The sequence below is a fragment of the Astatotilapia calliptera genome, chromosome 11 (genome assembly GCF_964374335.1).
Source record: "Astatotilapia calliptera chromosome 11, fAstCal68.1, whole genome shotgun sequence".
NCBI lineage: Eukaryota > Metazoa > Chordata > Actinopteri > Cichliformes > Cichlidae > Astatotilapia > Astatotilapia calliptera.
Genome location: NC_137432.1, coordinates 9,213,901 through 9,238,494, shown reverse-complemented (window position 1 = coordinate 9,238,494; position 24,594 = coordinate 9,213,901). Strand labels below are relative to the sequence as shown.

At 40.6% G+C, this 24,594-nt stretch overlaps 1 protein-coding gene across 4 annotated transcripts in view; it reads right to left on the bottom strand.

Moving 5' to 3' along the window:
• ptprub (protein tyrosine phosphatase receptor type Ub) overlaps nucleotides 1-24,594 on the bottom strand; it is a 186,302-nt gene that overhangs the window by 8,145 nt on the left and 153,563 nt on the right. For 2 of the 4 annotated variants that reach the window (XM_026183429.2, XM_026183431.2), the window contains 12 exons: nucleotides 22,607-22,679; nucleotides 22,427-22,503; nucleotides 17,996-18,013; nucleotides 16,441-16,477; nucleotides 15,462-15,559; nucleotides 11,481-11,597; nucleotides 10,380-10,534; nucleotides 8,862-8,997; nucleotides 8,062-8,211; nucleotides 4,905-5,219; nucleotides 2,319-2,444; nucleotides 332-489 (listed from right to left, as the gene is read on the bottom strand). In XM_026183429.2, coding sequence (XP_026039214.1) covers nucleotides 332-489; nucleotides 2,319-2,444; nucleotides 4,905-5,219; nucleotides 8,062-8,211; nucleotides 8,862-8,997; nucleotides 10,380-10,534; nucleotides 11,481-11,597; nucleotides 15,462-15,559; nucleotides 16,441-16,477; nucleotides 17,996-18,013; nucleotides 22,427-22,503; nucleotides 22,607-22,679 — 1,460 coding nt within the window. The remainder of the gene's footprint in view (nucleotides 1-331; nucleotides 490-2,318; nucleotides 2,445-4,904; nucleotides 5,220-8,061; nucleotides 8,212-8,861; nucleotides 8,998-10,379; nucleotides 10,535-11,480; nucleotides 11,598-15,461; nucleotides 15,560-16,440; nucleotides 16,478-17,995; nucleotides 18,014-22,426; nucleotides 22,504-22,606; nucleotides 22,680-24,594) is intronic. The other 2 variants (XM_026183430.2, XM_026183432.2) reach the window with 1 other exon arrangement.

The following is a 24,594-nucleotide window of genomic DNA, read 5'->3' as shown; positions in this document are numbered from 1 at the left end:
TAGGACAACACAGACGCATATAACACCACTGACTTCACAGCACAGCACGGCGCAATTTGATTTTCTACAATATAAATACTGCCATGACAAATCACGCTGCATCTCACTGTGCCAAATCGCACATAACGACACAAAAACAAGGCAAGAATCGGTTGCCAATTTTACATTTCCTATGTTTTTTCATATACTTTTGCGACATCTCCCACCAAGAAAACGGTGTCGGCTTAAAATGCAGTCTTCAACAGCAGCAAGAGCTTTTCAGAAATAAAAGGGGCACATTACTGCCTTCTGTATCAATCTGCGTGACGCATGCTGCTAAAACATTACTCACAGGCAGTGCACAACTGTGCGTCCTTCTCCACACTCCCTTTGCCACTTGTGCACTTGAGCCAGCAGGTTGAGGAAAGCCTTCTTGGAGTCTGGAACGTCGCGATATGCCGACCAGCGCAGAAACTGGAACTGACACATCACCAGCTGGCCCTCTTGGAGCTTCAGATACAAGAGAAAGCACACAACACACATATCTGACACCATTGTTCTCTTTTGCTGAATATATGTATGCATGTGGCAAATAAATTGTTCTGGGTGTTTCTGTACATCTTGTGTGGTAGCCAGTTAGAAGCTACTTTTGAGTGCTCCCCAGGCTGTGTGTTGGCATTCGGCGCTGTGCTCACTCAGCAGCCTGACTTTGAGATATATGGGTCTGTGGGAGTAAGAGGGGCCCGCGCTGTGTCTGAAAGAGGTCCCTGTGTGTTCATAACCTTGTCCTGTAGAATCTCACCCAATACTTAAGGACCAGCGGAGAACTGTAAGTCATGCAAATTGGGCCGGCAAAGACACCAACGATGCATGGAGGAATTGCCTCAGTGGAAGCGGGATTTACACAGTGTGCTCTTTTTTGTACAAACCACATATCCGTACATATGCTTACAATGCACTTCCTTTGACTTTTACTCACTACCCTTGTATATCATTGTCAGGCAAAGGAAATCTACTCACTAATGCACAGAGAGGGGCTGAGTGAGGGAGAGGTGTGCGTTATTTTTGTGTGATTGTATTCCTTCCATGCTGTGTTAAGTTGCCCTCTCCCTGACTGTGATGTGCGCTGAGTAGAAAAGAGGTGCCATAGATAGAGAGGGGAATGACGGGGGCAGTCGACACAGGAGGTGAGGATGCCAATCAAGACAGGAAGTTCTGGGCACCGCTTGTCGTGCTGCTTTTAATGGCATAGGGGAAACGCCTTGCATGCAGATTTCTTTAGTAATTGGTTGATTTTGATCCTGAGCAGAATGCAAGCATGTGCGTATGTAAATTCCTGAGCATAAAACACGCATAACTACATATAAACAAACCAAACAGCCAACACAGTGAAGTGAAAATGTTCTAGTCCTACATATAAAACACATTTGGGAATTCTCTTCAGCTGAGGAAAGACCAAACTAACATTCCACTGTGCTTCCTCGACTATGACAGAACCACTGGTGCCTTCTTATTTTTTTTGTTTCTAGCCTATTTTCAGAGCTCTACCTAACGCTGCACTGTTTAAAAGGTGTGACGAGGTTTATGAGCAATTCAAAAGAAAATCTTCTTTGCTGCCGAAAAGAGTAGACGGCAACTGAAAATATGGCAGGCATCACAATGATGAAAGGTTCCTTTTTAGTATGCCAACGCGCGCATAAGAGAGGGAAGACACCTATCTAGGTAATAACAAGAAGAAATTGAAAAAGCGAAAGACTGACCTTTATGGCATGCATGTCAATGGCTTCCTCTTGCATGTTTTTCACGAAAAAGAAAATTCTTATAATAAAAATCATTCTCATGGGAATGTTTGATGGAAGCACTGGGGGCTCTGGTTCAATTTTCTGGACTGCTGAATATCAAAAGAATGTCCTTTGTAGTACGTATAATAAAGTCTATGAATAAAACTTCTACTCATCTGCCATTGTGCTCGATACAAATTTCCTGGCTCTCGTATAGAGTGTATTTTCTTAAGGGGACTTATTTGACAAACTCTTCTGTCCCATGAGGCGTAAACTAGTGAAGTGTTGCCGTGTTTGCATTAGTAACGCAAAAGCGCACACTATACGGAAATACAGTCTCATGTGAAACCCCGAGTTTCAGTTTGCATCCATAAAGGATATTGTAGAAAATGTTAGATGTATAACATTTATCTAAACCACCTGTGACGGCTCTGAATGTACTGCAGGTAAAACCTCCCGCTCATACATTTCTAAAGCAGTTTAACTTAATATTTGTGAAATATCATCGAGCTCAATAAAATGTCCTGCGCTGGCTGTTTTGGGATGACAATGACTCACCCTCGTGACGTTCTTCACTCGAAATAGACGAGTTATGACGTCCTCGTCCGCTGACATAGACAGGAACTCCACTTCCATTGGCCCGTACTGCTGTAAACCAGGCTCCGGCCAGTACTGGACACATGGCTGCACAAACAACATGGGCAGAGATGAGTTCATTAGTGATTGAGCTTGAAAGAAAATGCATTTTTATGTAGCTGTGGCCATAATACTTGTTCTTAGACCTCTGGATTATCAATTGCTGCTGGTGTTTATTAAAATAAAAGCAGCAGTTGGGTTACTGTGTGTTTTCATGGAATTTAAAAAGCCACACTAGTGTTAGTTAGAGAAGTTAGAGAAGCATTGCGAAGGGAGAGACCTAATGTGCTTTGAGAGATTTCAACAAGAGGGAGACAGAGCACCGCAGCCCAGCAAATGAACTCTATAACAGAGTTTATAACAAGATCTTGCAGTGGACATCTTAAAGTGGCTATAACTCAATTTTCAGACAAGACCCCACGGGCCGAAAGAAACGAGATGAAAACTTTTTAAAGGGGAGTGGATGAAAAGTGGGATTGAATAGGATCATTGCATTTGTTTTATTTTGTCTAGATTAGATAAGGTGCTGCAAAGAACAGCCAGAAAAAAACAGCACAGCACCTATTCTCCACTTAACATGTGTAAACCAACAGTAAAGATGAAATATTCAGAACATTTATTAACATTTTAGCAATGCTCGTCACGGCTTTGGAGGTTATACTGATAGTTTAACGCTTGAGGACAGTTTTTACAAACTGCATTTGGTAGCTTTCACATTTAGTCATAAAAATAATAAGTATCTCTGTCTTAGCATATATATTTATAAATCCAGTATTGTTTGGGCTCTACTTTCTTCCTTCTTCATTTTTTTCCATCTTAGACCAAACGCCTGTTTTTCAAGGATCTGATGCACTGTAATACATATTTCACAAAGTTAATATTTAAAGACGGACTGAAAACCTTGTAAATCTAATGCCTAAAGGACAGAAAGGAGAATGCGTGAGCTATTATCTTCAGTGCCTTTGGCTTTTACAGGTGAACTCTGCAACTCACTCCTTATTCATGCCCATATTCATTATGCAAGACTGTAAATACAAGGTACTATGAGACTATACACAAGTACTTTAAATTGTCCTTCTAGCAGTACTAATAATAAATTGATGAAGGCCAGCGTTACTTTGTGTTGCAGACTTATGTATTTAAATTGTTTTTGACTCTTGTAGGCTGCATCCTTATTGTAGGACTGTTCTCACTTGTTTTGAATGCTTTTCCTTGGGCTACATTACTGGACTGCAAAGATTTCTTCTTCCTTTATTGCCAAACTGATGAGACCCAGTTGTACCTGTCCCGCAAGCTTAATTATTCAGCAACCTCGTTCTCTCTGCACAACTATTTATGTGCCATTAAGGACTGGAAGCTTGCCAATCTCCTTAAGCTTAATTCCAACAAAATGCAGTCAGGTTGTGCCAGCTTTTGGCTCTTTCACAGACTATGCGTTTCCTTCTGCTACAACTCGAGGAGTTACATTTGATCAGCTTCTCAGTCTGGTTTCCTATATTACTACCACAAGCTCATTAAATCCTGTTTCTTCCAGCTGACAAATGGCTTGAAGAGTGAAATCATTACTTTTCTTTAGGGACACAAAAGCAAACTACACGCTTCATGTTTGCTCAATGCTTATAATGATTTCTTATGTCGTAATCAGAAGAAACTATGTGAAAGATATGATTATGCATGACCACATGGAAAAGACAGGTCTGCTGGGGTAGAGAAATCCATAATAACTTTTCAGCATATTGTTGTTGTTGTTAATTAGCCTTCCGCGCTCCCCGTGGGTTCTGTTTTAAGACTTTAGAAAATGGCAATAACGTCTGGCAGTCACAGATCTTATCTGTTCAAATTCCATGACAGTTTATTTCTTTTTTTTTTTTGCCTAATGTCATCTTAAGCCCTTATTCACCTGCTCCAACCACATGAAATAGCTAGTGTTCAGGATTTAGCCTAGCAAAGACTTTAAAAGTCCTGAAGGCTAAAAAGGACAAGTAATGACCACTAATCTCATATTATGTTTCCCCTAATTATTTTTAATATTGTTGGTTTAAAAATAATTTAAACCAAATTATTTAAAAAAAAAATTATATGCTCGTGAAAAAATGTGAGCTAGTTAAAAAAAATCTAAGATGTGGCTGGAGGGTAATGCAAGCCTATTCTTCAGAGATGTAGCTTGAGAAGGGAAGGAAAAACTGGGGCGAGCGTTATCTAGTCATGCCTTGAGATCAATGTGGTCAGGGATCAAAGCCCAACAAAATAGCATGAAAGAACTAATCCCGAGCACAGTAAGATACAGAAACTGTACAGGCGGGGGATGTCAGGGAAAGTCTCGAATAAACTTCATACAACCCCAAGACTGAGAGTAAAAACTTGCACAGCAAACAGTGGCTCCTCTGTGTGTGTGCGTGCTCGCGTGCGTGTGTGTGTGTCAGATCTCAAATGTTTTAAGACATCTCTCTCTTTTTTCAGTGTCAACAAATCAATGGCAATAAAAAGTACCTAACACTTTGACCTTACCCAGGCAGAGTTTGACTGATTTAGCTGGTTGAGCATGACCACTGCCGTGCAGCCGTAGTCAAAAACCAGCCGCCAAAAATCGGCCGTGGTGCCCGGCAGAGGGTGAGGGGTCACAATGAAAGCAGCCTGCCGGTGGAAGCTGTCAGCGAGAGCAGCGTTGATGTAATTGTTACTCTCCCCTTCTGTCGTGACCAGGAACGCAAGGGCGCGATCGGGCGGGAGGACATCCATGCTGCGGTTCTTCTCTCGGTTTCTGGGTAAGAGAGCAATGCTGCACTCCTCCACATCCACGTGGGGAGTCACAGAGTTCAGCGTCTGAAAATGGAAATGTGTAAGAGGCCAGGTGAGAGGAAGGTGAGGATAAAGTGAAATTTGAGAAACCATTTAAAAGTGGAATATGTGAGGGGTGATGAGGCACTGCAGAGAAGTCTGAGATCTTAGGAAAGAGAAGGAGGTAGAGGAAGTGAACGAGACAGGAGGAGGGAGGACTGGAAAAAAGAGAATACAAAAAGACCAATGATGGTAATTGGTTTAGTCTTTGATACACTGAGCATCAGCAAACTAACTTAAAAGGAATAAAGCATAAGATTGGCAAACTGCGTAACAAAGCTGAGTGCAATAAAACAAATAAAAAAGAAATGTTGCATACTAATTATCCATAATGAATTTAATCATTATTACATTAAACAACTTGAAAAAAAATATTTGAATAATTAATGTACAGCATCAATAATAGATCTGTGACTTGCTGATCTCAGTGCTACCAATTGGCTGTTAGCCACAGGATGACAGAGTAAAAGGCAAACACAGCTCTTTGGTTGGTAGGGAGGCTTTTAGCATCAATGCCTGACAGAGAAGTTTACAGGATCAAAGCAGGGAGTGAAACACTTTCCTATATGAAAAGGTAACTGCTCCCTACATACATCCATCATAATTTATACAATATGCATATTTTATGAGGATTAAATGGCACAAAATCACAAGGAGAAGCGCAAGTCTTTTTCAGAAGCACTTTGAAATGCTAAGTCACAGTGTGCGCTGGTTGAGCAGCGAGCGGCAGAGGAAGGTGAATGAAGCAGGTAAAGCGTTTGGGAACACAGCTGGCTCTCCTGTCTCCTAATCAAAACCTAATAAAATCTTCTGAGAGCACATTCCTTTAAACCACTCGAGGGGACATAAGTGGCAAAGAATAACAATGGAAACTAACATCATGTTTCATGTACGCACACATACATTATAGATGCAAACATGCCACGCAGAGATATCTATTAGTCTGTTCCTTTATGCGCTCTTTGTCGAACTGATGTGTGCGCTACAAAGAACATCTTCGTCTCTGCATGCGTGTCTGTGTGTTTATTTGTTTTTCCCAAACAACCGTTCATCCTTTCTCCTTCATATCTGACAGGCGTGTTTGAAGTTGTTTGGATGAGCAGTTCACATATTTTGGTTAAAAGTGGACTGCATGTGAGATATTTATGGAACACCTGTGTGGTGTAGCTGCAATTACCGTGAATATATTCTCAACCTGTGGGAAACCACGCAGTGGAATCCAGGCACACTGAAAACACCTGCTAAAATAGTCATGTGAAAAAGAAAGTTTTCACGGGACAGTGCTGTCCGATGAAATGCTAACGGCACCTTCCTGTTTCTTTAAGAATTAAGAGGGTAAGTAGCAGCCGGGTGCTGCTAATCATCTGCACTTGGCTAATTGATCATCAACAATCGTGAGCACCTGTAAAAGCACATGTTTTGGCTCTTTGGTGCTCTGGAGGGTTTAAGTGTGTTAACACGTGGGATGTCCCCTCTTTCCGAGAAGCAGACATCCCAGAAAAATTCACCCTACGGTCAGACCGTGCAGTGCTCAGAGAAACTGTAAAAGATCCAAAAGCTGCTTCTCAGACTCTGCAGTCCTCAGCTAGCATGTTAAATGTTAAAGTTCATGACAGTACAATTAGAAAAAGACTGAACAAGTATGACTTGCTTGGAAATTACCTAAATTTGAGTTCCATCTGAACAAACCACAAGATTTCTGGAACAATGTCCTTTGGACAGACCAAAGTGGAGATGTTTGACTATAATGCACAGCACAACGGCACAAACACCTCATACTAACTGTCACAGATGGAGGTAGAGGTGATGATTTGGGCTTGTTCTGCAGCCACAGGAGCTGGGCGCCCTGCGGTCATTGAGTTGACCGTGAGCTCCTCTTCGTACTAACGTATTCTAGACTTAAATGTTAGGCAATTTATTTGACAGCCAACGCTTGGTTGAAACTGGATCATGCAACAGGACAATGATCTCAAACACAGCAGCAATTCTGTAACAGAATGGCCCAAAAAAAATCAGGGTGTTGCAATGATCCAAGGTCCAAACTTCCGGCTGATTGATGGTTTGATTGCTGTGGATAAATGAATGCCTGTAAACCTCAATGAAATAAAGTAATCTTATAATGACGAGTGGACTAACAAAGTCATACAGAAAACAATTCAGCTTCATGTTATTGTTGCTGACGGTGCTTATTGAACCGTGAGATACACTATTTTCACATAACTAAAGTGGCCCAAATTTCTGTCTGTGATCGAGTTTTGTCTCCTCTCTCATGCTCATTTCTGTTTATTATCTGAGTTGTCTCTATGTTGGTCCTTTCTGTCTTCACTTTCACTTCACTCCCCCGAGAACATGGCTGGCTCTCCCTGAGCCTGCTGTAGCTGGAAGGACTGTTTGATCGTTGGTGTGCTCTCTCGAATATTCTGGGGTCTTTACCTTACAATAAAAATCGCCTTGAGATGACTGTTGTTGTGAACTGGTGATATATGTTAAAAAAAAAGAACAAAAGAATTGAACTGAATTGAATCAACTGCCTGCAGGCGAGGGTGTTTAGGGAACACTGGTTACAGCCTGAATGTGAGATGCTGAGAGAGCACTGGAGTTAAAGCATTGGCAGACAGCCTGAAACTCACAACCTGTGAGATACATTTATCTTACTTTCAGCTAAAGAAAAGTAAGTGCATGTCCGGTGACTGTGCTACTATCTGAATATCAGCCAAACAATATTAACTAAATTGAGCAAACCTACACTACATAACTACAAATGACTTCTAACTTGTACACAGTGGATCATTATTATGGCTCATTCTGACTTTGCAGCAACACTGACCTGAAACTCCTCTCGAAGCTGAGAGGAATTACTCTGAGAATCCACTCGCAGCATCTCTTTGTAAGTGACAGCAAACTCATTCACCAGGATGGCCGTCTCTCCGCACAGACACGCCTCTAGAATAGCATCATGGATGAAGATATACTGCTCCTGAAAAGACAGCAGGTGACATAATTTAGTTCATCGTTCTGGCTTTTGAATAACACATCAAAATATGTTATCTGAAGGTTGTAAGCAAGCAGATGCTAAACACTACAAATGACGCAGGTTAAAACAGAAGCAGGTGAGAAACGTAAGTAGTTGTAAATAAATAATCGAATAATAGTCAGAATGGGAGAAATCTTTCATAACCCGCCTTGTTCTGAATTAAACATGTGCTTTAATGTTAGTGGTGTATCAAGGCCGCTAGAGAATAAATAAATATTTATTTGTAAACAAACACATGCAGTGTGCATTTAATTAGTGCGCCCCTGCAAATAGCTACAAATGCAATAAACAGCCAAGTCAACGTTGGATTTACATAATAAGAGGTAAAAATGCAAATTATGTGCACATCAAAGAACAGCACGTGCCTACACAGCAAACTGACAAAGAGACAGTCTTTTCTCTAAAACTTTAGCCGTGACCTTTACATACATCTAGAAGTGGGAGTATGGAAATGTACCCCCCTCACTTTTTGAATTCCCAAACAACAGAAGGAAAAAAGGAATTTTTACAAGCTTGGCTTTTCTGGGGGGGTTTGAGAAGATTATATTAAGGATCGAGAAATTGTGATTTCCTGGCTGCACTGCTGTCCTCACCTCCGTTTGAATCATGTTGATACGTCGAGAGCAGAGGGTTTTGACGCAGTTGTAGATATCCACCACGCCCTCACACTCGGCCATGTCCAACATGACATCCAGCACAATGTAGCAGCCGGTGCGACCTGCCCCCGCACTGCAATGGAAAGACCATCTTTTATAAGGAATTGTGTCTTAAAACATTAAAGGTCTGTGCATAGGATATGAGGGACCCATTGGCACAAATGGAACATAATATAATCATTGTGTTATAAATAAGTAATCAATATTGTTTAAATGGCTAAGAATGTGACAGATCTGCCCAATCTTATATATCTACAAAATGCAAGTACATGGGTCAAAAGTTCTCATACACTCATGGGCATGAATGTTATTGTAATTTGGGGCTTTTAATGAGCTGTTCTTTTTCCAGATGGGATTGACTGGACAGCATACATCTTTGGTGGCTTTAAAAAACAAGAAATGGCTGCTCAAGTTTGAATTTATTTTGGATTTTCTCTCATCTACACAGGGTCAAAGGTATACATATAGGCTGAAATATAGACATACTCCCCAAAATCTTTTAATTATTGGTGATTAAGATTTTAAGATGTCTCTAAACTTGCCTATTAACTACTCAGTAATGATCAGGATGGAGTACAACTCACATTATCTCTTTGCAGTATAAAAAGGATTTGTTTGAAAGGAGTCACTGTACTGGCTGATACACAAAGCAATGGGAAAGTCTAAAGACCTCGGTGAAGATCTAAGAAGGTGAATTGTAGAGTTACGCAATTTGGAAAGTATTCTTAGAGCCATTTCTAAATAACTGCATAATACAAGATCATCAGATCAAACAAGTTATTCGGATGTGTCACTACTTTACCCGGGTTTAGAAGAAGAAAGTTGCCACCCCAGAGGAGAGGAAGTTAGGATGTTCAGGAACAACTCAAACAATAAGACTCAAGCCTACATGAACCATGAACTGGAAACTGCTGGAAACTTCAGTCAATGTCCACATTGAAACAAACTTGAAGAACTGTGGAGTTGTCAAACAAGAATGAAGCCTCTGCTTCAAAACTGTCACCTTCAAGCTCAACTAAAATTTCTGGCTGCCCACATGAACAAGCCGAAACCGGAGAAAGGTCTTATCGTCAGACGTTTATTGTCAGAACTATTAGTGGGGACGTATATATAAATATATTTGACCCTGTGAGCATCAGAGAAAATCCAAGATAAATTCAAACTTGCAAACTCAATTCTTGATTTTTAAAAACATTAAATATGTTTGCTGTACAATTCTTCCAACCCCGAAGAAAAAAAAGTTGAAAGAAATCCTTAAAAGCGCAAAATTACCATCACATTCATGCCCATGTTAGAGCGACACATAGATATCTTATAGTAGAGTGCAGCGGTTTAGTGAGAGAGAGAGATTATACATATCTGTTACGCCAACATAATGTATAACAGTTATAAATACAAAAGTTTATCAAAAGGTTATTAAAACATATATATAGCACTTGCAAGGGCTTATGGTACCTGCAGTGAACCACGACAGGGCCAGCATCAGGTGGCGTAGAAGCTTTAACCCTTCGTATAAAAGCCAACAATCCAGTGGCGTGATAGGGCACCCCGTGTTCAGGCCAGGATGTGAAGTGGAACTGACGTACCTCATGCTTGGTCGAGTATCCTCTCTTTTAACGGAAACACAGTGCACGTTAGTAGTTCAGGGAAAAAACAAAAACCATTGGCATTCTAATGCTAGCAATAGCCTACAGGCCTTGATCTCGCAGAAGATATGCTACAAACTATTCAGAGACTTTTTCCCTCTGTGATAGATGTGACAAATTTTTTTGGTTCAGAGTGAGGACACCCAGGACATTATTTACGCGGGGTGTTAGGTCTTCTAGGACAGTTAGGCCTCTGGGCCCCACATGTTAGGAGCAGCTGCAATCTGACAGATGTGCAGAAAGGAATTACTAAGGCTCTAGGGAGCTCAAGGAGGGGTAGCAGCTTTCTCTTTTCTTCTGGGAGGCTGCTGCAGTCACGTCCCAATTTCTTTTTCCATACAGAGATGACAAAGTAAAGCAATGCAAAGCAAAGATTTGTTGAAGACAGAAATCCAAAAAAAGAAAGTAAAAGAGCTATGAAAAACAAGCTGTCACCAGCTCGCAAACTCATGCCGATTTGAATAAGCAGCAGTTTGTGCCCGTGGATAATGCTGTGTTTGTGCCACTGTCACTCCAGCACTGCTCTGAGCCCTTCCAATGAGAGATCCCCCAGGAGATTGACAGGATGGAGGCTATCAGGGGCACGGCACTGTAACAGCTATGCTGGAAAGACAGCAGGGGCATCCACAAAGCTACTGGTGTTAATTCCTCTCAGTTTAACACATGGACCTCGTGTCCATCAGCAAACCCCATCTAGTATCTAATCCCTTCTATTAATGCTCTACTTCTAATCCAAATTCCTGCTTCGCCAGGTAACATGATTAAGTTGTGTTTACATTGGTGAATCACAGAAAGAGATGAAGCAAAAACAGAACAAGATAAAAGGAATGTGTTTACGAGTAATCACAGATGATGTTCTACCAGGAAAGAGCAATCACAAACTGAGAATATAAAGAAATGCAAAACTCACCCTCTCCACAGCAAAGGTGCGAACTGTGTATTCAGCGAGTGTCTCTGTCTTAAGAAGAGTGATTTTGATGTCACCATACATCTCGGTGTCCTCTGGCCAATATTTGCAGCATTTCACCTGTTTCAAAAACGCGAAGGCGAAGTTTTAAACAATATTCAGAACTGCAAAACTGTAGAAAACGTGAGAGTAGTCAGTCTGCAGACAGAGAATAGTCAAGACACAATCTATTTTTTAAGTTTTAAACTTCTTTTTCTCCTTTTATATACTATCAGCATGTTAACAAATGGCTCACTGTGTTGCGTGAAATCACTACCCACACTTTTATTGAGTGGATTAAGCGGGTTGGTTTATGGTTTTGTGCACAAGCCATGCATTTATAGACTCCATCATGAACCGACGGCTCTCTGCTGAATTCCCACTGACAGGCAGTGCTAACTCAAGCAAAAGATCATTGGATGTATAAGATCTTTCTCAAATCTTTTCACAAAAGACACTGGAGGCTCAGTCATCTTTACTTCCTAAAATGAAGAGTAATGGTCTGAAGGCTTAAGTTAGGGTTTGTTAGATAAATCTAAGAGCCCCCCTAGCATGTTTCCTCGTGTCAGTATTGGGTTTCTAGGGACTAAAATCCTTCCTGCGACATTTGAAATGAAAGCACTGCATTTAGAGAGAGCGCATAATAAAATACTACTCTTTAAAAACACAACCAAGCCATTTTCAACAATTCATTCCAAAGTAAAGGAGATAATTGTAAAATGCATGAACACTATTCAAAATAATGAGATGATAATAATAAACATGAAGTACTCAATTTCATGGTTTAACGAGAACAGAAATATAATGATGTGAAATTTAACAAGTTTAAAAAAATTTATTTATTTATTTAAAAAAAATTTTTTTTTTGGGGGGGGGGGGGGGGTCCACACTTCAAATGATGTGGAAGAAAAAAATAACAACCTGTTCTTTTGCAGATATCTTATCTTAGAGAGCAAAGAGAAGAACAGCACAATAATCACATAATGAACAGCAGGGCAGTAATCTTTTTATTGTACCACCACCCAGTACAATGGAGGCAATTCTTTTTAATTTAATGGATGTGTTATTTGGATTCAGCCACACAGACCACTTCTCCAAACTGGACAAACGACTACTGTGTGATTTTCACCATCCGCCACAGTATATGTTTCTCCCGCCTCGAATGAAAAGGCTGGAATATTTAAGGTGGGATTTAAAGTAACTATGTTTATGTAGGGTAGAAAATAATACTGCTTAAGTATAGCAAGCAGAGCGTGTTCACAGACAGCAGCTCTAGCAAAGATACTGTATATATGCATTTGCAAGAATTGCAGTTTCATAATGTTTGAAATGCATGCATTCACCAAAAAACTCCACAGTAGCACACAGAGACAGGTTTGTGATGATTTCTGAACATGGTACAGAAAGTTAAAGCCATCTTTAAACAATTTTGGCAAGGAATTGACTGAGTTCATTTATAAAAGTAAAATTCAATAGGACATTTGGTCCATCCTTGGGCAATACTTTAAATATATTGTTTCTGTCAGATGTGCGGTCAGCCAAAGCTACAAATTAAAATTAACTTACTAAAAGCAACAAGTTGCTGTTGATGTGTGTTTACAAAGTATCCTTATATTCATCCCAGCTGCCCCCTAGCTAACAGAACCAGCCCAGTGTTGGAGCAATAGAAGTCGTCTCTGAGGCAGAAAAAAAAGCCGTGGGTGCACTCGGCTTCAGAATAAAGCAAACACTACAACACAATAACATCAGTAAACTGCACGCTTTATCTGAAGATTTCTAAGACACATCTTGAAACTTCCTTTATTTTTGAAAATGCATAACAGCAATCTGAAAAAGTAAATATAACTGTCTGACTGCAGCTTAAGACATTTAATAATTTACCCTTGAACCGTCATGCAGCTGTTTTTCTTAGATTTATAGTGTACATATTATTGATTAATGCAATCTGCACCACCCTTACACAATGTCAGGCTTTTTTTAACTAACCTCATTTTAGCTTTTCTTTTGTTGTTATCACTGTTGTATGTATCAATGTTTGAACTCTCCCATAATGACCCTTACTAGGTGCCTGTGGCACAACTTTGCTGTTAATTTATTGTTTATTGTAGACTATACTATGCTGCTGTAACACAGCAGCAGGCTAAATGAGGGATCAATAAAATAACCTCCCTGTCTAACTGGTTAGGAGGTAAATGAGACAATTATGATAGGATACAGTAAGTTGCTATCACCAAGCCAGATAAGCAGGGAAATATTCTCTTTTGGTGTTTTGCAGCATTAGCTTGGCATGAAATCGCACAATAAACTGCATGTGTGTTAAATACAGGCAGTTTAAATAAATCCACCAGAATCTTTAAATAAATCTACCAGAAGCAGATGGCTGGCTTAATGACATAAAAGGAAGGAAACAATTTGCCTGGTACTGTCCAAACAAAGGCTGAGTCACGACAGAGTAAAAATAGGACGCCAATGTCCTTGTGATTAGGAAAGAAAACAAAGCAAACAAGAATGGTGGCTGCACAAAGATTTCACTGAACCTTTGTTGCATTCAGTGACCTGTTACAACTTGTAACAGCGACCAACTGGTTGCCCAAAGGTTGAGCCGCAACACCCTCGACTTCTGACCAACCGCTTTCAATCACAAGGCAATTGCAGGGGTCACCGGGTGGGAGGCAACGTGTCTCCAAACACTCATTGTGCGAATTGAACTGACTGCAATCAATCTCAGATACATCGGTGAAAGTTTGCAGATAACTGGCATAGAATTTATAAATACAGACAGATTGCCAACATGTTGCAATCAATCTAAGTCAATCTGTGCTTCTCAGCAGTAGGGGATGAAATTCAGCTGATTGTATTCTGGTTACACGTCCAGATAATGATCTCTCTCTCTCTCTCTCAGGTAGAGCAGGTCCTCTACTAATCAGAAGGTTGGTGGTGCAATCCCTGGTTGCTCCAGGATATGCCAAATATCCTACGTCAAGACACTGACCCCTAGTTGGTCTTCGATTGTTTGTGATTGTCAGCAAGTTGTATAAAGCGCTTTGAGTGCTTAGGTAGAGCAGCAAAGTGCTATTTAAAGACCAGTCCATTTACCATATAAAAGCAAGGTTGTCAAGGATGTTATTCTCCACTTAAATCACCATCCAGCAGCAACTACCTATGTGTGGAGGAGTTTCTGTTTCAGTTATGAAGTTGTGACTCAATCTGAATGTAATTAACTGAATTTGTCTTTAATGTGACTTTCTGTGTATATTGGAGGGAACAGATTTGTATTTGTGTTGACGTATCACAGTTAATTGCCATATTAAAACAAATATACTGCATGTAATTGCCAACTTCCCCCCATTTATTTGCAAACTGAGCCTGCCATTTTATCGTCTTGACGCAGCAAAGCCACTTTGATGATGGCGAGTGACTGCCAGTGGTTGAAGCACTGGCCCCTGTCTCCAAAGCAACCATTTCCAAAGGGCAACGTTGCACTCGGCTCCAGTAGTTTTGTCTCCCGTGCGACTGTAGCGTAAGCTAACAAAGTCTGCAGGTCAGCACCTCTAAAACTAGTCATTTACCATACATTTAGTTTAATCTGTCCAAAAAGCTTCCAGTTCACCAGATATTATCTTTCTGCAGTACTCGTTTTTTTCCAGTCAGTGCTAACTCACCGCTGCCTGGAGCACGGCGCACAGAAATGAAAGTAGTGTTGATCTTCTCTTGTCCACTTTCATCAAAAGTGTTTAATTGCTCCTTTCACATGCTTGTGGTATCACATCATCAATAAACCATAACGGCCTTTAGGCTGGAGTTTCCATGCAGAGCAGGGTTGCAAACGCATAAAACGCCTTTCATATTGACACCAAAAAGTCCCCTCTTGATAAATGTGGTCTTTTTCTGAACACTGATTGGTGACAGGGACGGGGGAGGAAAAGGAGAGTGTACATCACTTACCCTGCCAACCTCCACCAGCTTAGTGATCATGACGATGCTGAAGCAATTTTCCTGCCACACCATCCTCCAAAAATCATAGAGAGTCTCCTGCTTAGGACCTAGTGGGAATAGGGAAGAAATAACAGAGAAAGAGACAAAAACGGCAGCATCAAAGCCTGCCCTCTCAATAACGGAGTTTCTGCTGTGAAATTTTGTATTATTGCGACCTAAGTGTACTTTCTCAGATGGCAGGGTACTGATCTTTCGAGATTGTGCCATCAATAAAGTTATTGGAAATTCCAGGCAGGCAGAAGTAAGAGGCAATGGGTGACAAAACAACAGCAGTAGCTGATGATGAAAGCCTGGGGGACCGCCAGTCACTCACCAGGATCTGAGCAGGAGACGTTTAGGAAGTGAAAAACAGCTTTAAAAACGGGGATCACGTAGGAAGAAAAAGCTCTGAAACAGGAAAGTGCAGCTGACATCTTCTTTCTTTCCTTTACGTTTCATCTGCCTCTATCTGTTTAACAGGAGGGAAAGGAGGTGCGGGCAGAGGATGAGCAGACCCTTAGGGATTCTGTGATAGGAGCTCCCTAGAAACTTGCTCCTCCTAAGAGGGAACGCTCATATTCCTGCAGATCCCAAGTGACCATCTGAAGCAAAAGTGCGTTTGAGCGACAGCAACTGAACTAAAGGTTCTCTGCGTGACAATGAACACATCGCTCCACATGTCACAGAGACTAAGAAGCTATAATTAATGTGTTTAATTATTCAACTCTACTCATAATTTATTCAGTGACTTCCCTAACACAGGCTCCACGGTTTGATAGTCACACTATCACCTTTGAAATTGGCAGAGAGATGGTTTTGGCAAGGGACTGTGCATGAGTAGGATCGTTGGCTGGATCATCTTCAATTTATTAAACTTCAACAAAAGGTACTCGCTGTACTGAATTCCCGCACACACAATTACACACCACAGCCTTGCCGGGATACTCACCCTGAGTGGCGATGAAGTGGTTGGATCGATGGTAGCCCTGAAACAGAGAAGAGGGATGACATGCTGAGTAAGCGATCTGCACCATAGGCACAGCTGTATGGGTGTCTCTCTCTCTGTGCTTCCCTCTTCCTTCCCTTGTTCCCTACATTCCCCTCTGTAAAGCCTGGTTTCTGTCTAATTCGTCATTGCTGTCTAACCTATTGACGCCTCCAGACCGCCTCTTTACCCTCGTTGACTGCGCAGACACGTGACGAACAAGCGCCGTTTCTTGAAAAACTGCTGACATCCCTAAAATAAGCTATTTATTCAGCTTGTCAGGCTAGCTAAGCAAACAATGCCTAAAAAGATATGATAAAGAACCTACAGGTGTGCATTTCTAAATTTCAGGTGTCCGGTTTATTTAGCCATCTCTGCCTCGGAGTGCCTACTCATAAAAATAAATCAATTTTCGTTGGAGATGCTATATGCACTGGGCGACGAATTAGCAACCCAAGAGGAAATTTCATCCTGAAATTCTTCCACTTGTCACAAGCCATACAGCTGGATCCGTGTCTTGCACACGTTACACATCAATGCACGACACCAGCAGTCTTCAAGAAGAAAATCAAAAGTACACAGCAAAGTTTTCTGAAAACCTTTATATCAAAGGATGTGACAACATTTGATATAGATGACAGACATTTTCATATGGCGAGTATGGGTTGAATATGAATGAACAATGAGATGTCACCTCTACAGCCTTGAGGGGGATAAACATGACAAAGACCACCTGAGGGACTTTGAAGCATAAACCCTTTTCAGGATGAGCAAACTGTTCAAAGGAGGTCCTCCTGGAAATAAGCACTGCTTAGCTAACCTTTTAAACGAAAGGAGACAACTGCCTTGAGATTGTATGAAAACATCAGCCAGAAAACTGCATAGATGGTTCCCTGTTTGCTGAGAGGAGCAGCTGGAATGATAATTGATGCTACAATTACTTAACTTACAGGAGTCCGTGGAGGGGGAGAAGGCAGGTCAGGAATAATCTGAGAAGACTGCCAAGCCCACAGGCTCTCATCAAATCAGTATGATGAGGCAATCCATGTTGATAACACTATTTTTTTATCTTTTTGCAGAGGGCATCTTCGTAATATTTTGAGTCCATCCACATTGCTGACGGATTGCTAAACTGAATCGCATCCACTCAGATAAATGTGGACATGTTTGAAATGGAGATGGATGACCAGTGCTGTGAGGCCTGCTATCCACAATTTCTCAGGCCCTGGCCAAACTCTATCAGCATGAATGCCAAGCTTTCTCCATATGAGACGGTTGCCATAACAACCGAAGATCCTCCATCCAGAGAGAGGACACATCTCTTTGTGTTCATTTAAAATCATGAGCTAAAAAGGGCATTTCTTTTGCATTTGATTGGTTTAATGCGCACTAACCTGATACACCCTGACCTTTGAGCATTTGTGGATAGAGGACAGTGGAAAGAGTAAGGGGGAAGGGGGTAGAGGGAAAGGGGAAATAGAGCAATGGCAGGCAGAAGAACGAGCAGTTAAGTACTTACTTCCCTGTTAATCCGAATCTACAGGGTCCGAGGTCGAGGAAGTGAGGTGGGAAGTAGAAAAGAAGACATATAGGCTAGTTAATGAAAGAAGCTTTAGGAGGTATGGTTAGAGACAGCAGGGAAGCCTGCGTGTGCATAGGTGTTGATGAGAGAACAGCAAGAATTAGCTTCATCGTGTGTTAGCGCAATGACTTTGTGTGAATCAGTGACCTAAGGCCAATCCTGTTTGATCAACTCTCTTATCTCTCAGTTGTGTTTTTGTTCAAATTTGTGTTTTCTTTCCTTTTGAATTTGGCTTTAAAATTATGCAAACAGTATTTTCATTGCATCTCGCAAATTCAAAGCAGCTAGTAAGCTTATATTAGTACTCTGCTTATTTAGCATTTTGCTCTCGTTGGCAAATTCATGATGCACAGTTAAACAGGGCGGTAGTCCTGCAGTTATTCTGCATAACCAGATGATGTCTTCTTTATTCTGCATTTGCTTTAACTCATGCACTGCATATAACACTTAACAACGGAATGTGGTGTGTTAGTTACTTATTTAGCCACAAGATTTCGATACCACACTCAAAAATTCTTTTCATTTTTTAACTTTTAGTCTTTGGCAGTCAGTTCATGAACAAAGCCGAGTACAGCTGTGCTACCGATTTGCAATGAGGAAAAAAGAAAAGGAAAAAGCATTCTCCCGTTAGGCCGGAGCTAATTATGCTTAATATTTATCACTTTAAAGCTTATTGGTGCACGCCTTACCTAACAGGACTTTTGAAACCGTACAATCCAACCAGCGCACCGAGGTCTACGAACCAACTCCTCTTGGACATTCTGAGATCCAGACTTTGAAGCAGAGTCTTTTCAGTGGTGGCTCCTAATCTTTGGAACAACTTACCTTCTTACATAAGAGCTGCACAGTGTCTCTATCATTTGAAAACACTTTGAATAACCTATTTTTTCTCCCTTGCTTTTGGGTTGAGCGAGGAATCTTATTTTTCATACAAAAACAGCCTTATTTACCTGTTTTATTTGACTTCTAGTGTGTTTAATTAGTGACTGTTCCATAAAGTGTATATTTTATATAGCTTTTACAGCACTCTGGTTAACTGAGGCTGTTCAAATTAAGCTACAGAAATAACCTAATTTGACTCTACAGCAGTCTCAGTTTCTTGTGTGCCCCTTGGGACAATTTTCAACCACCACCCGCGACAGACCATTTCTAGAAAACAGACAACTATACCATTGTAAGAGAGATATTTTCAAATGCAAACAAGATTGGTTCATACTTTATTTCTTAGGCTTGATCATTAAAAAAGCTTTATTTGTGGGAAGTGAATGGGCTGAGCCAGAACCAAAACAACAAGAACAATAAAAAAAGTGTCATGATTCACAGCAAGCGAGTAGTTTTCATTTAAATTAGCCCATATTGAAGTTTTCCTTTATACAGTCGAGCTTACAACAGAACTGAAAATGACTCAAGTAATATCAAATAAGGGCTTCCTCTAATTTCACTGTAATATACACACTAAAAACCTTTTTACAGATTTAAATTCATAAAATATCACTGAGGCACAAAGGCAGACTTAGTATAATTTATTAAGATTTAAACACTAAAAAAGCATGTTTGCTTTAGTTAGAATATGTGATGACTAAGTTCAGTTTGATCAGACCTTGTAAAAGCCTGCGAGTGTTGCTATCAAGGTGCTGTCCACTGTTTGGTAAGTGTGAACATTGCACAACGTGCACATGCACGACGCTACTATCCGTGCCAGAGTTCATTACCAGGAGGCAGTCTTGAGTCCAGATGAAAGCTAGAAAGTCATTCAGACATGCACTCCCGTCCTGTTAATCTGAAAGCGTCTGATCGTGTCATCGTCATATCCAAATGGAAACCCTGGACCTCACATCACATCACCAGATAGGTACTATAAGATTATGACTACATCTTTATAAATTGCTCAGATCGTCACAGAATCCTTGTAAAAGTATAAACAGCATGAACTTAAAAACATTTTTTCTTTTCATTCAGAAATAATACTCGTTTACCAGCACGATGCACTCGTTGCCTTAATGTTTGAATGTAAGACAGCCTTGCACATGCTGAAGCCATAAGAAACAGTAACATAAAGGGGAATCAGATCTTTATAACACAATGCTGTCACTTTAACAGGCAGATAAAGCCCAAAAGTGTAACATATCCCATGTCTGAAAAGGAGTTGTACTGCTTTTAAGGATTTAACATTACACCACTGTCTGTCACTTTTTCAAACAACAACAAAGGCCCTCTCTGCACTGCCTGTCACTACAGAATTGCATATGCATGCATATCTCAACACTCGCATGACAGATGAGTGTCCTCCTTGTCTGCGTATCCCAGCTAGCCATACTCGTAGGATTTGGCGCACATTGTTGGCTGCGTATGCAATCGTCATGAGGATGGGAAGAGAGGGTTAATCACACGAAGCGCAGTGTAATCATAGTTAATCCTGAAGCACCCGCAGATTCAGCTTTTGCTAATCTCCTATTGATTAACTTATCACCTTTTTTTCTGCGTGAACACTGCCCAACAACACTGTGTGAAAAGCAAGTGAACAGATTTAAATTTGGACGAAAAAAGTAGAAATTTAAAGCAAAAACTGAGAAAATCTTTGTATTTTTAGGGCCTTCTTATGCATAGAACAACAAGATATTACTGCTATTTGTTATTTACAATATTTACATAGATTAACCCAGCATGGATAAAGAGTGTAATGGTGTAAGAGTATCTTCCTGAAGTGGGAGGAGCCTGTTGAGCCCAGTTATGAGGTGAGCCCATGGAGACATTAGGTTCAATTTCTTTGCTGGGTAAATGTCATCTGTTTTAGAGTTTAAGAATTTAAATAAATATTGTAAATGTGTGTTTGTTTACTGTCACGAACACCCCAAAACTCTTGATGCAGATAAAATGCAAAGTAGCAACAGCCATTAAGCACTGCTCTGCTCTCTCTGGTCTGCAAATGCTACAAGAAGCTGGTTCAGATATGCAAAGTTCTGTACACATCAGAAAGAAAATGCAAATAACCAGTCATTAAGCGACAAAGAGAGAAAACAGAGATCCAGCACTTTGTCCCCTCTGCTCTGAAAGCACGATAATGTTTCAGAGGGAGGAAAAACTTTTCCATTTAACCTCTGGTGAAATAATCACAGGCTGTCCAAAATATGCTCCACTGCGGCTGAGTACTTACAATTCATCTCGCTGGGTCAGGGAGTAACATCACTGACACTGACACTGTAGTGGCTGCTGAGTGGTGTTTTCCCTCTAATGCCCGCATGTCTGTGCCCTCAACGCTAATGGAGACCCTCACAATAACTACAGCCTAACAGCAGGCCAGGTTTTTAATGCCCTCTCATTGTAATGAACTCTCTAAAAGCATCTCACCACTGGCCTTTCTGTACAGAGTGTCAAACATTTAATGATACGATTTGGCCAAAAGGTAGAATTCACCCAAAATCAAGTCAATGTGAGGAACTAAAAATGACATAATTTGTCTTTAATGTATATCTTTTATAAATGTCTGGCAGACTGTTATCCTAAAAAAAGAAGAATTATTTAAACTCTAACCATCCTCAAATGGAGTTGGGTGTACATAAGCACTTCTCTCTTTTATTCTTTTGTTTTACAGTCTGCCATACTTACAGTAGTCCCACTGAGAGGTGTGCAAAATAAATTTTGCAAGATCTAGATTGCCAGACTTCCCTTGACATTTCTCAAACGAACAGCAGTGTCACAACTATGACAGAGGATTCACAGGGAAACTGAAACACAAGTTTCTGCTTTTTTCCCCCCACATTCCTGGTTAAATCATTTATTAATAACTAACTGCTGCCTTCTAAGCACACGCACTTCTGTTTTCTCAGTAAAAAATATAGCCTCGGCTAGCTGTAATGAATGACAACACATATGAATGGGACACGTTAGCAACATACACATGTATTTCATATGATAAGTGAGAAATGTTGACTGCATGTGGTGTGACAGGAGGTGAACGGTGGAAAGGATCATCTCTGCTCGGCCCATCCAGAGATTGAATGACGACAGGGACGTCTATTTAATTTAGGGGGATTTGTAGCATCGTACAGAAAGGTTCATCTACTCTGCAAAGCATTAAATATATTTATCCTGTTCTGTTTTAATAAAAGTGATGGCACAGGTAAGTCTGGGTCAGGGATCCAATGTGGCAATTGACAACCATGGCATTTGGCAAAACACTGGCGGGAACGGTGTCTGATTGGATGAAAGCCTCCAGGTGAAAGTGGGGCAGCAGACTGGTGGGCTTACAGGAATGAGAGAGATGGACTGAGGCTTTGCAGAGTGTGAGAGATAGAGACTCGGCAGAGGCTATTTGTGTCCCATATTGAACCAAGACAGGAAAAAACAGAAAAGCAGCATCAGACTTACGTCAATGTAGTTTGCGTTAATGTAGTCTGAGTTGGGGTCTCCCAACAGAGGGTGGAGCTTCACTCTGTGTCGATCATCTGAGGGAGATAAAAATAAAAGAGCAAAGAAATATTGAAAATACAACTGTCACAACATTTTCTGTGTTTTTATTGATTTTCTAAACATTTTCTGATTACTTACATCCCAGCAAGGTGTCATGCCTCCCTTTTGTTTTGTCTTTTTTCTTTGTGCAGTCCCAGCCATCAAAGAAGCTCTGCGGATGAAGACGACACTTGTTGAAGATTTCAAGAGCAAAATCAAACACCTCCTAATCACAGTTTTCTCATGTTTTTCCAAGACGAAAAGGAAGATTGCATCTTGCGGTCAACAAGGAGCAGCAGCTTAGATCGAGAGCTCCTGTACACTAGGAAGTTTGGGGTTTTATGCATTATATGTAATTAAAGAAAAGATCTGTGTTAGCCGCAGATAGTCCTCGTCTGATCCCAGAGCCCTAATAAGTCACGGACCCCCCATTTGCAGCTAATCTTGTTAAAGCCCTCAGCAATTTAGAACTGGGTTTAAAGCTTTTGTGTCAATGAAAGTATCAAGAGGCAAACCAAAATAATCCAAGAATTAATTTTTTTTCCCCGCAGAGAAATAATGTCAGTTACATACAGTTCAGAGTGTCAGAGATACATTCATCTGAAACTAATGAACACATTTAAATGTCAAGCTTCAGCTTTAATTAAAGCAGGTGAATTATGTACTGCGTATTAAAGAATACAACATGCCCAGAGATTAGAAATCAAAAGCAATTTGTCAGATAAACACAAAATCAAACACTATCATCATATCTATCATCTTGTGTGTTTGCCATCTTGTTCCGTTTATGTAATTCAGGATGGCGGGGGGGTGGAGCCTATCCCAGCAGCGACAGAGAAAGAGGCAGGGTACACCCTGGGTAGGTTACACAGAGAGAGCGAGACAACCATTCACACTCACGTTCACATACTAAGAATCCCGTTAAACTAACCCCACTAACTGCATGTGTTTGTACTGTGGGATGAAGCACCCGAATGATCCCACACAGACATGGGGAGAATATCCTAACATCACACATATAGGCTCCGGCCAGATGGACCTTGCGCATTTGCTTCTAAATAATCCCAAATAAAAGAAAATAACTCCGCCACAGGCAATGTGGTGCATGAAGACGCTCGTGTTTTTGATTACTAGTGAATTAAAAAATTACCAATCGTTTCCTTAGAATTAAAGGTGACCATAACACGATGGAAATGCTTCCATGAAATGCGTGGGACTGTAAACAACAATACATGCTGTCGTCATGGCTACAGCTACTAATGGTTCTGATAATGCAGGAACCGCAGGTACTGCTGAAAGCAGTCCATATGAAGCTTGGAGAGTTTTTTTTTAAAAAACACGTGACCCTGACCTCGAGCACAGTTCAGAGCCATTAGGTGATTACTGTGTGTAAGGTTGATTACATTCTGACCAGTACTGCGGAGCAGGAATTGTAAACGGATGGATGGATAAGCTCATCGGTCCAGCTGGATGAGATAAAAAAAATTTCACATTTGAGAATGTCCCCGAGAAGCAGAATTAATAAAATAAAAAAATATGACTGAAAAGGTAAGACAATAAGACAACTGCTTACTTTACAGAACCAAAATCAATCAGCTTTAGGTCATGCTAAGTGCTAAAGAACACACTTGCATCTTTTTGTTCTTGGCTTTAGAAAGTAAGCTACGTGTGTTTCTGTAATAGTGCAGAATACTTTATTTATTTATATATTTATGTATCTCTTTTTCTTTTTAAAGAAAGCATAAGAAATGAAGAGGAGCTAGCTTGTTTTGGGACTACAAGTAGTCCATTTTCATTTGTGTGAGTGAACCTCCAGCCTAGCTTGGTTATCAAAAGCACATTTACAACTCCATCAGTGTGGATGTTATTGCTTTTTAACCAAGAGCGTGCCTTTTAACCCTCAGGTCATTAGCAAAGTAACATGGCTATTAAGAGCACACGAGACACCTTTAACAGGCTTTCTTGTTTCTCTTTTACAATCCTGAGAAAAACAAAAATAACTTACTTGCTATGTGAGATAGAAATTGCCACATAAATCCACTTCACATTGCTGGTTACTGCTGTGCGACATACTGGCTGTTTGTGTA